Source organism: Populus trichocarpa, chromosome 2 (genome assembly GCF_000002775.5).
Source record: "Populus trichocarpa isolate Nisqually-1 chromosome 2, P.trichocarpa_v4.1, whole genome shotgun sequence".
NCBI lineage: Eukaryota > Viridiplantae > Streptophyta > Magnoliopsida > Malpighiales > Salicaceae > Populus > Populus trichocarpa.
The window spans coordinates 7,745,311-7,763,672 of record NC_037286.2 but is presented as its reverse complement, the minus strand read 5'-3'; the positions used below and the strand labels follow the sequence as shown (position 1 = coordinate 7,763,672).

General features: G+C 30.8%; 1 protein-coding gene across 1 annotated transcript; it reads left to right on the top strand.

Annotated features, from left to right (window-relative positions):
• The first annotated feature begins 7,514 nt into the window (after positions 1 to 7,514).
• Positions 7,515 to 8,939, top strand: LOC7461821 (transcription factor bHLH30). The gene is made up of 2 exons (XM_024595074.2): positions 7,515 to 8,020; positions 8,183 to 8,939. The coding sequence occupies exons 1-2, from the start codon at positions 7,787 to 7,789 to the stop codon at positions 8,675 to 8,677; spliced, it is 729 nt and encodes a 242-aa protein (XP_024450842.2). The 5' UTR covers positions 7,515 to 7,786; the 3' UTR covers positions 8,678 to 8,939.
• The last annotated feature ends 9,423 nt before the right edge of the window (positions 8,940 to 18,362 follow it).

Here is an 18,362-nt window from a genome sequence, read left to right as displayed (position 1 = left end):
CTTAATAAAAGTTTTGAAAAAATAACCTCTGCAGAAAAATATTTAAAAGTTTAAACATAACTGTAATTTTCAATTAGAGATTAAAAACAACTATTATTAAAAAATAACAGTTATTTTAAAAGTTATTTTTTAATTAAATGAATTAATATTTATATAATTCAATTTAAATTTTCATAAAGATTCAATGGCCAAAAAAATAAAATTCAAGATTAATGGCTAAGAAAGAATAGGTCACCGGGGGCATATTGAAGCTCTGTTTTCAACACAAACAGCATAGTAAGGAAGATCTCGACGAAATGATTTTAACCACACCTTAAAAGACCACCAATCATGATCATAATTTGTTAGGATTTTGTTTGAGGTTAATTATGACCTCAGTTTTTTAAGGTGCAGTTATAATCGTCTCGTCGAGATTTTTTTAACGGTATCGAGTATATCAAAAATGGATCTCCGGTGTATCATCGGTAACTTGTTTTTTCTTTCTAATGTTTTTTTCTTTGTTTCTCTCTTTTGTTGTAACACTTTATCTCTTCAATCATTTGATCTTAAATCTTACTTTTTAGCCATTGAATCTTTTAAAAATTTTGAGTTGATTTTTGATAGTGTTAATTATTTTTCAAAAGAATAAACATCACCACACAATTGTATATATAATTGATATTAAAAAATACAGTTGTGTTCAACCATTATTTCCAATAACAGCTGTATACAAAAGTAATATTGAAAAACATAGTTATATTTAAATTGTGTTATTTTTCAAATATTTTTCCAACCTATATCATTCTAGGAAAATCTTTACCAAACTATATTATTTTTCAAAAAAATCCTTGATCAAGTGATACTTGTCCGGCCACGACATGCATGAAATGCTGATGGGTGAACATCCAGCAAGCAATATTTCATTTTGGCTCTTGTCATTTAAAATTTGTCACTGACTGCTTTGATGTTTCTAAAAAGCTTCAATGTGACCCATCGATATTTAAAGATCTAATTAAATCTAACAGAGTTCCCATTTCCCCATCTTTTTTCAATGTTTTTCTCGTATCTTTTCCCCTAGATTTCAACACACGTGATAACGTGCAATGAGAATGTTTAAATTAAAATAGTTAAAAACAACTCGATCGAGAGACACTCAACGCGGGCTCATCATTAGTTCATGTAAGCTATTTAATGGCGAGAGACCATATAAAAAAAAAAAATTGTATTTTATCACGTGTACAATGTCTCTGGAAGTGTTCTGTCTGTGAATTAAATGTTATTTTCTGAAGAAAAAAAAGTATAATTTGTTGTTGGGACAAAATTGAAAGGACAAGAAAAAAACACGTGGAAAATTATAGTTTGATTCATAAAGTTTCAAGTTTGTATATATTTGGTACCCATCGTTGAGTATTTTATATTTAGATCCTAAATTTTATTTTATTTGTATTTTGATCATTGTATATTGAGAGGGAGGAGAGACAATCATAAAAAGCAGGAAGGGGAGAGAGAAAATATTTGAACATTCACATTCAAGCAATAAAAAAAATTATTTTTTATGTGAGGTTTCATCTTAAATAGTGAAGATTCAAGATAATGGTTTTTTTTAACTGGTCTAATTTTTTGTTTTTGAACCAAATTTATGGTATGTGTTTGGTATTTTGTTTCTAAATGATAATGCATCATCCATTTTATTTAAAAATAAATAAGCAAGTGATAAAACAATTAAAAAAAAAAACAAAGAAAGCACCGGTATGCATGTCCTTTTCTTCTTATATTACCATTTTTTTTCCTAATCAGAAATTGTATGAATAAAATAATTAAATATTAATTAAATATTATCCAGTTTTTTATAATTTTCAAATGAAATCATATTTTTTTATAGTAATATTAAAAATTAATTTGTAAATTATTATTTATGAATATAGTATGCAAAATATATAAAAACAAAATATGCTCATGAATATTGATGGAGAATAAAATATTAGTTTTGTTATTTTTTTGTTTTAAAATTCTTACATGATGTTTTATATCAATTATTCTTTTATTTTTTTATTTTATCATGCATAAATTATAGTCATGATTTTTTTTATTGAGTTTTTCTTTTTAATTCATGGTAAGTTTCTATTTAAAAACAATGATTATCGTAAAATAATATATTTTCATAAGAAAAATGAAATAAATAAACAAACAAGTGAGGGAGTTTTGGTTGTTCTTCCCTTTTTAATTTAAATGGTTGAGAGTTTTATGAATACTTATTTTAATGGGCTTTAGTTTTTTATTTTAAAAAATATTATTAATAAAAAGATTTGTTTTCATAAAAAAATGCATTAATAAAAAAAATCCATCTACTAAAAAACATTTATTTTTTAAATTTTAAATCATTATCTTTCTTATAGATATCTATTTTTATTATAACATAACTAAGTAAAACTAATTTTAAAAATTATCCTGTTAATTCTATGTAAATCAAGGCTTTTTATAATGATTAATTATTATTTAAATTTAAAAAGCTAATATAGCGTGCAGTCCACGCGCCAACGCATAGGAGGCGCCCGCGCCTTTTGGACGTCACGTGTAGAGCCTTTCAATGGTCAAACCTACCCTTTCCACCATGTTATTGGAAGCGTCGTCACATCCTTTTTCTTTCGATATAGCACATGTCAGCGACAATAGGACGGTTTGTCCTTGTGGGCCTTTCTTCTTTTCTTCTTTTCTCTTTTCTTCTCCAAAAATTACAAAGTAACCTTCTTTGCTTTTTTTTTTATCTCAAAACAAATATCAACTAATGCATTACTTAAAAAAAAATCATTTAAAAAAAAAAACAGGCCTGGCGTTTGACCCAATCAAGCAATGGCCTGCGCACAGGCCTATATATTTTTTTAAGTTTAATTGACGCATCGTCTGTTAATCTCTAAAATCCAGCTATTGTGGTGGCAGAAAAAACAAGACCCTTTTTTTTTTTTTTTTCAAAAAACTCATTTTCAACCTATTTTTGGCCCAAAACACCTAGGAAATACCATTAGAGACCTTGTTAACTTCTCTCATCATATGAAACCATTTTACACAAAAATGACCGTTTTAGTGGCAGGATTCCTCACCAATAGACATTTTCTCTCTTATACATGAATCCAATGACCTCCTCTCTCTCCTACAACCAAAAAATAAGTAAAATGAAGTTTGGTACTAGAATTGAATTTTGTAAAATTCAAGAGACGAATCACCTAATAGATAAAAAAGATAGGGGACTCAAATTAAATTTTGACTTAAATTTCCAATCCGCTACTTGTGTTACTTCAATTATCTTTCTTTCAATTAAACCATCCCTTACCAAAATAATGCAATTGAACTCTGATTGGGTCTCGAAATGGCCTAATTGTGCAAAAAAATAATAATTGAGAATCAAATTGAAATTTTTTAAAAATTGCACTATTGTAATCCATAGTAAAATATGATAGGGTGAACAGTAAAAACATCACACGTTTTAGCTTTATATATAAAATAATAATATAATGCACTTCTAAACAAGATATTTGAACAAAAAAAATATTATATAACTCAAATATCTCATAATAAGATGGACCTAAACTCTATATATGAGAGGAAAACCAAGGTATAAAAAAAGAGAAGAAAAACACTAAAAATAAGGTGAGGAAGGGTGTTTGAAAATCTGAAAAACATTATCTGAAACTCTTTCTTCAATTCTTTTTTTATAGTGAATTTTGGGAGCTAAAAGGTTAAAGAACCAATTCATAATTAATTTTCACCGTAAATCAATAATTAAAATCTGAACATAATGACTATAAATCTGAATTTTTTGAGTTGAAAAAAACTATTTAGATTTGCATAAAATGCTTATGAAAGAGACTGTTAACATTTATGGGTTGGACTTGACAAAACAACAGGCTAGAAAAAATAATGTATCATGAACCAGACTTAAGTTCAAATCTTAGTTGACAAAAAATAATCTTTTGTGATCCAAAATATTATTTTACAATACAATCAAATCTAGATCCCGATCCAAAGCTCGAGCCAAGCTATGTCAATCAGTGTGTGTGTGGCTTTAAACCCACAATCCACTTTGCTTATGATCTCTCCCCTCTAAAATTCTGGTGTCATTTGAGCCCAATCTTAACCTTTTAACTTTTCACTTTGTAAACAACAAGAAAGTTTTGTATTTTTTTCAAATATGATAGAAACTTTTAAAGAGTTTTAGGTTTAATTGAAACATATCAATCAAAGGTTTTTTGAGATCAATTTATCATTCACCCATAATTTATTTAAATTATGTTAATGTTCTATGTTAAAAGGCATATGTTGAAGATTAAATTCCAACAAAGTTTTAATCCAAAAGGTAAGTGGATCTCAATTTTAATTTGACACAAATATGTCAATTAATCATGTTCTTTTAATAAATTTTCAACATCATTCAAATCCTTATAAAATATGATAATTCAATAATAGCATAAAACAAATGTATGATAATTTAATCAACAAGATAGTATTATTTTGTTATTTTCTCCAAACAAAACAAAAGTAAATAATAGGTGCATATCTTATTGTAATTTCAACTTTAAAAATACATAAATTCACTCTAAAACTATTTAAAATATAAATTTATTTTATATTTTTATATTTATTTCTTGGAATCAAAGACATTGTATTTTTCTGTATATATATATATATATATATATATATATATATATATATATTAAAATACCATGCAAACGCAACTCAAAGGATGGTGCATGGAGATAAATTGCCTCTTTAAAGGTGGTTCTGCATGTGGTCGAATACGAAAATAAAAAAGAAATTAAAAAACTTTCAATAAAATCACAGCCACAAAATTACAGTCCATCGTGAATATCTTCCTACAAATTAATAATTGTTTTTTTCGTTGTTGTATTTACAGAGAAACATCATAGGAATGGAAACGTATAATAAACAGTCAATGATGACAGTGATGCGCACCAGTAGAGGAATATGTAGATTTACACAAAAGCGTGGTAATGTGAACAGAGTTGTTAGCTCCGGTAGGAGCTGATGCAGAGGGGGTGTGAAAGAGAACGAAAAGTTTTTAAGTGCCAGAGAGGCTGTCGGGTCATTATCGCTACTGTCGCTTTTCATTCACTTACAAATTTAAGCTCAAAAAAAAAAAAGCCTGTCGACGCCGCCGTATATACAGCAGATGCTTGGGCCTTGAAATTGATTAACGTATATACAGCAGATGCTTGGGCCTTGAATGTGCCACGTTTCGCCCTCATAACCCGCCAGCCTTGAATGCTTTGGTCTACAGTGTTAAATTTAGTCCAGCTTGGTTAGTTTATTCGAAAAATGAAACAACTGAGTTTTAAATCAACATAAAAAATATATTATCTAACCAAACTTAGATTGCTTCCATCGAAGTTCTTAATAATTTATTTTATCTGGTTATACTTGACTAGATCAAATTAGTTTTTTTTTTAAAATACAAAATATTATTTTAATAAAAATAATTCATCTTTGTTAACTTAGTAATTCATGGTGTTGATTCGATATTTAATTATCTAAATATTTTTTTAAATTAGATTTTCATAATTTCATTTAGATTGTATTTGTTACATGGAAAATGATTTTTTATAAATTAATTTTGAAATTTTTATGTATTTGTTTATTATTGAAAAAGTTCGTCAATGAAAAACATTTTTTGGTCAAATAAAAACTTACTTGGTTTTCATGAAAGTGTTTTTCTTTTATTTTGACAAAAAAAAAGCTTTCTAAAATTTGCAAAAACATTAAAAATATATTATTGTTCGTTGATTATATCAAATTTGATCATTAATCTTTTGATTATATATTTTGTTTTGATTTTTTGATTTGTTTTCAATTTCATTCTCTAGAATTTGATTTTTATATCAACTTCGATCCTCATTCTTATAATTGTTATTTTTTTTCTTCTCATTTTCTTAATTGAAGTTTTTTATCTATCAGATTTGATCCATGTATTTTTATTGTTATTTATTTTATTTAAAATAATTTATGAAATTCAAATTCTTTTTCAATCTCATCCTCTTTTAACTTTATTATATGTTAGATTTAGTTTCTATTCTTTTGATTATTATTTATTATTTGATATCATTTATGAAATTACAATTTTTTTCTTTAATTTCATCATCTTTTAATTTTTTTCTATTAAATTTAGTTCTTATTCTTTTACTAAAATTGAAAAAAAAATAAGAAATAAAAAATTTATTTTCCAACTTATTTTTCATGATTCAGCAAATAAACGAAGTTTTAGGTTCTATTTTTTGTGGTTGCAAAGTGTTTTTGCAAAAAAATCAAGAATTTTTTTTCTTTAATTTTTTTATGTTGTTTTGATGTGCTAATATTAATAATAAATTTTTAAAATAAAAAATATTTAAAATAATAATTTATACAACCCTATGATAAGAAAGATGCTATTTAGGTAAAGAAAAGAAAGGCGAAAACGAAAGAATGATCACTGTGCTAGTGACTAGCAACGGTGGACCACTTTCTCATATGGGCATTGTTAGGTATGCATGCTAGGTCAAGTACAATTTGGGTGGGCTTAGGTGGAAAAGGTTAATTTAAAGAACACGACGAAGAACTAAGAACTTCGTAAAGTTTGGTAGGTGGAAAATTCCAAGTTCCGAGTACGGTTACATTGAGGTTTAAGCTTTGATCCAATGGTATTGACCAAAGAACGAGAGAAAAAAAAAAAGAATCGAGAAATGGATTATTATAACTTTAATATTTCCAATAATATCGATAAGAAATTATAGAGTGTATTCATTATTGTATTTTAAACATAAAATTCACCATGAATTCTACTTCCATGAAAGAGTAAAAGAGCGCGATTTCTAATATATCCAATTGATAACCAAAATAGTAAAGTATTGTTTGTTAGTGAAGTATCCATTATTTTTTAAAATATTCTTTTATTTAAAATATATTATTTTTTATTTACTTTTAATATTAGCACATTAAAATTATTAAAAAACATAAAAAAATTAATATTAAACAAAAATAATAAGTTTTTTGAAAACACACAGCTAACCATGAAAACAAACACAAGTTACGGTGGGTGACATTTTTATTATTCAACATTGTTTATTCACCCTCTCATATATATATATATATATATTTTAAAATAATTAACTTTCATCCTCAACTTTTCTTCTATTTAATTGCCTAAAATTAATATCCAATTAATTTTTTTTTTTAAAAGGAAAGGTTTGAATTGAAATACAAATAACCAAAGTAAAAAAAAAAGGCAGTTAAAATATATAACAACTTTTAATTTCAAATAAAATTTTCATTTTAATTTTTTTAATTAATATATGATTGGTCCCTTGATCATCGAAAATCCAATTTTAATATAAAACTTCATTTCCCTCGCTCACTAATTAAAAGTTGAAGTAAAATGAAAAGGTCGCGCTCAAACCCAGAGAGCCATGTAAGGCATGCGGTCACACACTTCTACCCTCCTATGACGACGATTCACCTCTAAACGCTTCCTTCACAGTCAGCTGTAAAAACGTACCGTCTTCTCTTCTCTCTCTCCTTCTTTTAGTCTCCAAAGTCGAGTCTCCTTCTAAAGTTCAACTTTCAACTTTCATTTATCTTTCACTCTTCTTCTCTTCCTTTTATGCACCCATAAAACACTTCTCTCTCTCTCTCTCTCTCTCTCTCTCTCTGCTCTACCCGTACCCAAAAACCAAACCTCATTTTCACAGCAAAAACACTACTTTACCTTACTTTTTGTATCGTCAAGCAGTTTAACTCACACATACTAGCTAAAACGTAAGAGATGCATCCTTTTCAAAGCTTTTACTATTTAAATCAAGATGGGCATATACCAGAGCCAAGCTTAGTCAACATGATGGACGGTGGGGAATCAATCCTGAGCTCAGCTTCAAAAACAGAAGCTAAAATATCAACTGAGTCATCATGCAAGAGCCACAAAGAAACAGAAAGGAGACGCAGACAACGTATCAACGCCCACCTCTCCACCCTCCGTACTCTCCTTCCCAACCCCACCAAGGTTATATTACATACATACATATACATGCACATATATATGTATGTATGTATATGTATAAAATCCTCTTTCTAATACTTTAAGACCTAAATTTAAACAAATTTGTAGGACGTTGTTGTGATATGATAATAACTACGTTAATTTGTTTCTCGTGTATAAACGCAGACAGACAAGGCCTCGTTGCTGGCTCAAGTAGTGCATCACGTGAGAGACCTAAAAATGAAGGCAGCTGGGTCGGCACGGCAGTATAGTAATAACTGTAGCAGCGGATTAGAGCCCGAAGAGAACTGGCCATATCCTGGAGAAGTAGACGAGGCTACGCTGAGTTGCTGTGGTCATGAAGAGAAGATGATAAAAGTGAGTGTTTGTTGTGAAGATAGACCGGGTCTGCATATGGATTTGACTCGAGCGATTAAGTCTGTGAGGGCCAGGGCGGTGCGGGCCGAGATGATGACGGTGGCTGGCCGGACCAAGAGTGTGGTAGTGATGAGGTGGGATAATGGCAGTGGTGGAGAGGAGGATGTTGGGATTTTGAAACGGGCTTTGAACGCTGTTGTGGAGAACCGGGCCTCGGGTTCTGGGTTCGGCCAAGTGGTCCAGGGGAATAAAAGGGCGAGAGTCTTCGGTCTGGTTAGTGATGTTGATAGAGATAGAAATTGACCGTTGAATTTTCATAATCGAGTAAAAAAATGGAAGCGGTGAGTTTGGATACAGTCAAATGTTTATATCTCCAAAAATAAGTTAGATGATTACGTATGAAGGACTCTGTTTATGCATTTGTTTTTTTCGTTTAAATTAGTCTTTTTAGCAGTGGCGGGGCTACAGGGTGGATGACAGGATGAGGGGCAGTCGTCCTCCCTGATTTAATTTGTTTCCCCTCGTCTACAAGTATCATTAAGTAATGAACTAGGTTGTTGCGGCATGAATCATTTATTTTAGAACATAGGAAATAATATTTAAATTATCAAAAATTTCTGGACATTGGTATAACAGTTTAAATTTACAAAATTTCAACCTAATTCTTTATTTAACCCTAATTTTAAATTAAATCGTCTTGACATGATTTTATCGACTGGGTAGGTCAAAAGAAAAAAAAATTAAAGAAAAAAAAAACATGACAGGTTCACTCTAGTCAACCCATCAAACCCGTGACCCGGGTTATAAAATCTATTGGGTTAAATTAATTTTTTATTTCATTTTATCATAAAAAATACGAATACCGATTTATAATTAACTCAATACTGGATGATAAAACCCCAATATTAAAAGATTAAATTGAAAAAAAAAATAAAAATTTCAAAAACAAATAGCAAAACAAATATTGATCCGACTCCTTACTTGCCCTAGGTTTTAAGTTAAATCGCGTGGGAATTTTCCTGACATGACCTTGTTGTTTGGGTATGTCTAAAGAAATAAAAATCAAAGGAAAAAACATGCAAGTTTCACCATAATCAACTCGTCAAACTCGTGATTTAGGTTTCTGAATCTACCGGGTTAAATTATTTTTTAAAATTTATTATATGATAAAAAATACGAATACTGATTCACAATCAAACCAATAATGAATAATAAGATTCAATAAAAACCCAGCATTAAATGATGTAATTGAAAAAAAAGAAAAAAATTGATTCACAATCAAACCAATAATAAATGATAAAATTCAATAAAAACTCAGCATTAAATAATGTAATTAAAAAAAAACCCAATTAAAAAAAGTCATGGGATTGTTACAAAACAACCCAGGCACATGACCCGTATTTAGGCTCATGTGTCATGCCTTTATTTTTTATCTTGATCTACTTTTTTTGTTTTTTAAAAAAAGTTATGTGATAGCGACATGACTTTCGTCGCATAAGAAAAAATATTGTGGTGTTACGTTAGCCAAGTGAGCCATAAAACAAATTTGTTAATAAATAGCAAATATAATATATTAGCTTGGTTTATTGATCATATAAACAGTTAAACTAACCTCATGCCTTTAGTTATTTTGTTAATGTGTTGTTAGAGATAAAATGCTAGTTTTATATGTCATGTTGTAGGTAATATTTGCTTTTAAGTAGCTGTTTTTTCTTAAAAACATAATCCATGTCCTTCAGCTTGCAAGAAAAAATTATCCATGAAATTTAAAGAGAAGTAAAGATTGCACTTGAGATGTGAACTATTTTGAATTCACCAATCTAGATGCGAATGATAAACATGGCATGTGAAAGCTTAAATCTAAATCATTTTTACTAGTAAGTTCAAGTTAGGGTAGTTTAAGCCCGTTATATTGGTGATTTGAACTTAGGATAATTCTGGGTAATCTACTATCCTAAGCCTGAAACCTATTAACTCGAATTCAAACCACTAAATTGATGAGTTTGGGTTAAGTTAGACTGAGCCCACCATATTAGTGGTTTGGGCTGACCCTGTAGAACTCACCAACCCGAACCCAAACCAACAAAGTAGTGGGTTTGGATTAGGCTATACCGAACTCACACCCTAGTGGTTTGGGCTTGGGTTGGCTATAGGGGACCCACCACTTAGAGCCAATTGGGGGTCTGAGCCCGAGTCCCCCTAACTCGAACCCAAACCAGAATGGTGTGTTTGGGTTAACCCTGGCCCACTAGGGGCTAGGATTAGGTTTCATAGAACTTATCCTCCTTTAATTACATAGTTAATCTCATGGTGACATGCTCAAATCCAATTATGGTGTCATAGTTAATCTCATGGTGACATGCTCAAATCCAATTATGGTGTCAACTCGTGCTTGTATTTAATGCTAACGAGACCTACATAACAGTGTGAAGGTATAACCATCCGCTATAACAACGACTATTATTTTACATAATTTATTACGCAAAATAGATTATGAATATATAAGTTTACACAATCTATTGACCCCATTTCATATAAGTTTACGTGATTATGGATATATAAGCATCCATGAATCATTAGGTAAGTTTCTTAAAAGCTTATTTAATCACAAACACACAAGAAGATGAACATTCTCTTGCATTTATCATTTTCATTTATTGTTTGCTATGCATAACTTTTAAGGCAACATTCTCCCTGCATTTGAGCTAATTCTAGCATTGGAAGATTCCATATATTATACATAAAACTTGTTTGTAGAAAGTTGTGGGTTGTTGTCTAAGTTTTTTTGTTTTTAATCTTGGAAGCCTATTAATCAACTATGAAAAGACCCATAATTCTTTTAAGTTTGTTTCAGACTTTGTCACCAATGATGAACATAACCAAGAAATTTAACCTAAACTATTCATGCTATTGCTCAAAAAAGATGGTTGAAATCTCGACATTAATTATGAAGTTAATGATTTTAGTAAGATAGAAGAGATTGTGGAGAAATAATACATGAGAAATTTAGTAAGATTGTTTTTACATTTTAATGCCTAAAAAGGAAAATTTAGTAAGAATGTTTTGTATTTTAATACCTCTCGTTATGATTTTCATGGATTTTTAGCATTAATAACATATTCTTATATTATTGTCTTTAATAAATTTCTTTGTTAAGTCATGTTGATTTTCCATGGGGAACCATAGTATTAATAATATATCATTGTATTTTTGTCTTCGATGATATTTTTGTTAAGCTACAATGATGTAAGTGTTTTCAAAGAAGAGAAAAAAACTGAGACAATGATCATTTAATTGACTAAGATTAATAATCTCGTATAATTATAATAATATAAATTAAAAAATACAACAATAATAAATAAGCTGATAAAAAAATTGACAATAAAAAAACCCGACCCGAGTCCATTTGGTTTAGCATACCAAATATGCAACCTGGTCGTAATACTAGGGTAAACTCATCAAAAAAAATAAATAAAATAATAAAATTCAATTATTAAACAATCCAATGTTGAAGGGCAGAACTGTAAAAAATAAATTCTAAAAAAGCAATGAAAAAAAACCTGAGTCAACCCGAGATAACTTGTTAGCCCCACAACCATAGACATAGGATTGAGATAACCCTGTAGATAGAAAAGTGAAAAAAAAAGTGAAGATCGATTCTCCATAAATCCAATGATGAAGGATGAGATTAAAAAAAATCAAATTTAAAAGAAACTAAAAAAAAGACAGAAGTCAACTCGTGTTAATATCTGAAACTTGTGACCCTTGCCATAAGCCCGAGACTAACACCATGGAAGATAAATCCTAAAAAATAACGAAATAAAATTTTCAATCACAAAATATTGAGTGATGAAATCGAGAAAAAAATCAATCAAATTTTTTTTTCAAACAAAACAAATAGCAATAAAAAGAAAGGGAACTAAATTTGACATAAAAATAAATTAAAATCAAATGCTAAGGGATGAAATTGAAAATGAAATTCAATAAAAAAAGGATAAAAAAAGAAATAAATAGCATTTAAAAGAATGATGATAAAATTTGATAAAAAAATTAAATGAAACTAAATGATGAGGGATTAAATTGAAGAAAAAAATTAATCAAAAAAAGATAAAATAAAAACAAAACAAATAGCAAACAAAAGAATGAAAACAAAATTGAATATAAAAATAAAATGATAAGACACTTTTGTATTTTGCCAACAAAAAAAAAGAGAAGAAAGGGGGTAGAAGAAAAAAGTCTATCGGAACCACGCTGCTAACATGCACTCTGCCACCGTGAAGATCTTGATTCACCTCTCCCAACGCCTTTGCAGAAGATGGTGTTTTGATGTTGGAGGAGCCTGCACATGTCGCTTGAAGGGTGCAGGCTCTTCCCACTCACTAGCGTGTGCGCTGCACGTGTCAACAATTTATCTTTTATTTTTTTTATTAAAAGACTAGATTGCCATTACCCCACTTCAAATAGCAAAAAGATTAGGATGAAAAGACCCAAAAGCCCATTGATGCAAGTTATAGTTTTTTTTTGCTTCTAAGAGTAATTTAGTCATTCTAATGTTTTTTTAATGTGAAAAATATGAAAAAGCCCCTAGTCAATAGTTAATCAAATTATACTTTTAAGAGTATTTTATAGATTACATTGTGCAAAAAAAATGTTAAAAGACCATTCTACTCTCATTCAATTTAGTAATGACAAATAAGTCTTGTAAAAAAAATTATTTTTCCCTTTGAAGAAAGTTTTATGAGTTTTATTATGAAGGACAAAACAATCATTTTACTATGCAAATCCTGAAATGCGAGTATCTTCACAGTAAAATATTAATCTCATTTAGTTTTCTTAATAAATAATGGATATGGATGCACATAAATTTATAGATCATCCTTAGTAATTTCCAAGCCTTTTCTGTGGCCCATCTAAAGGGAACCTAGCTTGCTTTTCAATATACCATTAAAGTTGCATAGCTAAATAACAATTCAACTTGGATAAAAACTACCTATGGTTGCACTTTTTTTTGTGTGCATAAAAACGATGTTAAGCTGTCACCTGTACATTTTAAAGAAATAAAAAAATAAAATGACATGGATTATAGTCTCAATCGGGTTAAATAAGTCAATTTTATTTTAACGAGACGATAAACAAATTGGTAATAAATAAATTTTTTTAAATGACCACGATAACTTAGGAAAAAACCTCTAGAAGTATGTAATTGGATAAAAAAGAGACAAAAACATGCTCGAGTAAACTTGGGGTTGCGTGATAAACATGTAATTTAGGTAATAAAAGGTGAGCGAACTCAGGTTAACCTGCAGAATCCATGACCCAGATAATGAGATTGAAATAATATGAAAAATCACTTTTTTAAAACCCGTCCCTGTGGTTTGACCCGTGACCTAGGTGATTTGGGGCTTAAGTCGGGTTGAGTCTCCATAAAGATAAAGAAGAATTGACCCGATATATTCCGATAAAAAAACAGGGTTAACCTATAACCTTGTTATCTCTGGGAAAACCCGGTTAAAACTCGTTGATATTTTTCTTTTTTCTATTTTTTTATTCAAAATAATATTTTTTATATTTTTATAAAATAAGAGTTGACCTGGATTAATCGGGTCAACTTACTCGACCATGACTTGAGACATGTGATTAGACCGGAAGCACCATGGATGAAAAAACTGAGAAGTTCAATCCTCAACAAATTAAATGCTGAAAAATAAAATTGAGAAAAAAAATCAATTATATGAAAGGATCTCAAATAAAAAAATAGCAATTAAAAGAATGAGGGTAAAAATAAAAATTAAAAATAAATTTGAGGGCTATATTAAATTGAAAATATTTTTTTGATTGGTTGGTTAATTGAAAAAATATTAACATAATGAAGAAAAATAAAGATTAAAAGAATGAGAACTTAATTAGAAAAAAAACACTACAAACTTAGATTAAATAATAAAATCGAAAACCACTAAAACTTTGAGAAAGTGGCAAAGAAAAAAAATAGAAATTAAAAAAAGAATGACCATATTGAAAAACATTATATATGTTAAATTAGAATTGAGGATTAAATTGAAAATAAATAAAACTTTAACAAAAAAGTCAATGACAAAAGTTAAAAATCAAAAGAATAAAGACTAAAGTTGAAATATCAAGAACAAAAAGGACCAACCTTTATTTTTCGGTTAAGAGAAAAAGAAGAAGAAGAAAAAAAGGTCAGCCTACGAGAAACCGCCCAACAGTCATTGACATGTATCACACTAGGAGGAAGAGAATGCGGCGGCGCATCCAACAACATTGTAAAATATCATTTTTGTCACTAGAAAGCGCTGCATACATCGTCTAAATTGTGCGCGCTCCTCTCACACACTGGCGCTTACACAACACATGCCAACAATTTTTGAAAATTAAATAATATTTAATTAATACAAAAAAATATTTATGCTCTTGATTACCCCAATAATTACCAAAATACCAACATAAAAAGATCTAAAGGCCCATGACCCAATGGTTAAAGTTTTTTGGTATTAAGGATATACTTGTCAATTTAGTGTATATTAAAAAACAAAAAAACTTATTTATCCCTCCCTAACATGTTTATAATTTTTTATTTATTTTGGAGATAATTAAATTATTTTACTATACAAAAACAAGTAAAATATAATTATATCCGAACAAAATTTTAATAATCAATGCGCCGTATTAAAAAACAAAAATACTCTTAAAACAAAGGCATATGAATTTTTTTGGAATGAACAAAATTGTCATTTAACTAATGTGGTGAATAGAAAAAAGTGTCTGTAGTTATGGTGAAATTGCCTTCCCCTTTAGGCTTTTTGTTTTAATGCCTTGTGTGCCTTCCTTACCTCTAAATAATTTATTTATTCATGAATCAAAATCCAATGTTGACAACCGAAGTCTAAGAGACAAAAATAATAAGCATGCAAGTTGAGACTTGCCTAGGACAAGGGCGGGAAGCGAGATGGTCTGGCGAATCCGTAAGCACAGATTCATATTCATGTAGCGTTTTCCAAACTACTATGCTGATTTCCAAATGTCTAATCTTTGCAAGTCCTCTGCTCTCAAATTACAGGCTAAAAAACTCGTTCCATTATTGCAACATTCGCTGCTTTTAGGCCTTTTTCAGTCAAAGGGGAACCCTTTCAGCTCACCCTTTTCAGTCATCATCAATTCATTCACGGGCTTTCACGGGAATTGGCCTAGTTTGAAAACAGCAAGCTCTTTTCTCTCAGCCTCTACTTGTATTCTGATTGTTTATACGCTAATCTTTGATGACCAAGGATACTAGCTTTCTTGTTCTCTGACTTCTCCTTCATCAGGAGAAACTGGGGAGAGTTGATGATACTTTGTTGCGGTAATCACCTTTACTCAAGTTAGTTCATGCATGCACTTATAATCCAGGATTGTAATTGATAGAAACCAAGGATTTTTTATTTTTTATTTTTTTACGTATTATTGATTTAATGTTTTGATTATCCACTGTTTAATTAAGGGTTTACTATATTGGTTTTACCTATACCTATCAGCGTGTACCAGGAAATTTGCTGAAATTCGAATGAACTTGTTCCTGTTAAGGAACATAACAATGACCAGGCCTGTTAATGAACTTGTTAGCAAAGAAACCAAGCTTCTGAAGTTTCACATGGGGGTTAAATAAGACTTTTCTATTTTTTTTACTTCAATTATTTGCGTTTAGATTTTGGCAGACAACTTGTCAGTTTTCATTTACCCAAAAAGGGAAAAAAAAAACTTGTCAGCTTTCTACAAATGCCAGTACAGAATCCTAATTATTTTGTTACATGTTTCACTTGTTAACTTTAACCAGGGTTTAAACCCTCTTGTCCTGCTTCACACTATCACATATCGAAACAATTCTTTTTCCATTTTTGCTTCTCTTCTACCCCACCAAACGGTAGGATTAACCCCCCCTGGCTGTTGACGTCATTGATTCTCGGAGGTTATGATCACGCAAGGTCATAGATTCCCTTTTTTCTGCTTTGAAATGGATTTTTTTTATGGAACAATAATGCAATGTTGACGGTATTCATGGCCAGAGTAATTTTATGACATTTAAAAAAAATATCTACTACTTGAGAGTAAAGACACTTTCAGTTTACAGATAGCAGATCAAGCAAGTGTAACTTTTGCTGGTGATGCTAAAGTTAGTGATGCTTCCAAGTTCCTAGGATAAACTGGGAGTGTAACATGTGAGGCGCGTACTTCACTATTTCAATGATCACTTATCTTCATTTTCTGGGAGAACTCAGCTCTGAGATTAAATGCTTCGAGCATTTCTACAGGACTTGCTCAAGAACTCACAAGCTTTGAAGTACTGAATGTCCAAAACAGATGGCGGGGCGGACTTCTTTGATCAAATTAACGAAGCAGAGGTTTCTGATTTTCAAGAAGCACAGGTACTTGTTAGTATCAGATAGCAAGCAAAAGAGTAATATTATGGCTTTGAGAAACTCCGTTTGCTTCTTCATCCTTCTGTCATCCTGCGCTGTTGAACAGGGGAGAAGTGGAGCATTTCAAAACTCTTTCTGAAGCTCAATCACCAAGGTTTAAACAAAATTGTTTCTATCAGCCTGGTGATTGCTTGCGTAGACTCTAGAGAATGCCCAGCTAACATCCTGGGATTTCAACCTGGAGAGAAGCTTTTATGGTTCGAAATGTTGCGAATCTGTCTCCACCTCATCTTGGTTCATGGATGGTAATAGTCGAGCTTCAACCACCATCTTCTTTTTCTTTCCTTTCTTGATTCCTTCACTTTGTTGTCAAGCTTCCCACAGTCAACATCAGACATACTAGCATCAATTTCTTATTTGACAAACACACAGGTACATCAAAGAAACGAAATTCAAATTCATGAGCAATTAAATGAAGCAACTAAAACAATTCAAACAAAGGACAAAGCTCAATTTGATTATTCATTATTCATCTACACTAACAAGACTGTTCTGATTTATTCTTATTGATGTGGATGACTTATTACTTAGGCAACTCTCCCATATTCATTCATCATGTATTGCAGCACTCTCCCATTGATTCTCCATCGAAAACCTCAGTCACCTTCACTGTTTCCTTGGTGTTGAGGTGATTTCCACACCTGAAGCATGTTTATCTCTCAACAGCAACACATTCGTGATATCCTGGTTCGTTTTAATATGAAGGGAATCAAGGAATCAGTAACTCCTCTAAGTTGCTCTACTTGACTCACTCTCATCGATGCTCTCAACAGGTTGATGCCTCTCAGTAATGTAGTTTGATTGGTAGCATGCAATATCTTTGTCTCTCACGACTAGATGTTGCACATGCCGTGAACAGATCAACTCAATACATGTAATCTCCAAATCAAACTCGCTGGACAGCTGGACTGCAGCGAAACATCTTATGATTCGATACCTTGGCACACACTTAACCATGTTCTGCTTCTTTGTCGTTCACAGCCCTTGACATTGATAACTTACTCTGATGCTAAGTGGGCAGGCAATCACGATGATTTCACTCACCTCCATGCATATATGCTTATGTTTTTTTACTCGTTCTTCTATAGAAGAAGAGTATCACTTTGTTGTCTCAGCCGCCGTTGAAATCATATGGCTAACCAATCTCCTCCAATAGTTACATCTTCCCCCTTTATAGCCACCTCGTCCACTTTGTGATATCATCGGTGATACTTACCTATGCGTAATTCCTACTTTTCATTCAAGAATGAAACATCTGGATCTTGATTTCCATTTTGTATGGGAAAAGGAGTTTATTGGCTCTCTCCGAGTCGCACATGTCTCCACATCCAATAAGCTTACGGACGTCCTCACAAAACCACAGTCCAAAGCTCGCTTTAAAATATCTTCGGTCAAAGATTCTTATCTCTGATGGAGGCACCATCTTAAGGAGGCATAACAGGCAAGAACTACTCCAGCCAACGTCCAGCTCCAGAGGGGTCACTTCCCTCCACAAAATGCCAACATGGTACTCAAAT

Excerpts from the sequence above, each read along its gene's own strand:
- LOC7461821 (XM_024595074.2), top strand. The coding sequence starts at position 7,787 with ATGCATCCTTTTCAAAGCTTTTACTATTTAAATCAAGATGGGCATATA. Across the intron at positions 8,021-8,182 it reads TCCTTCCCAACCCCACCAAG|ACAGACAAGGCCTCGTTGCT; the intron begins GTTATATTACAT and ends GTATAAACGCAG.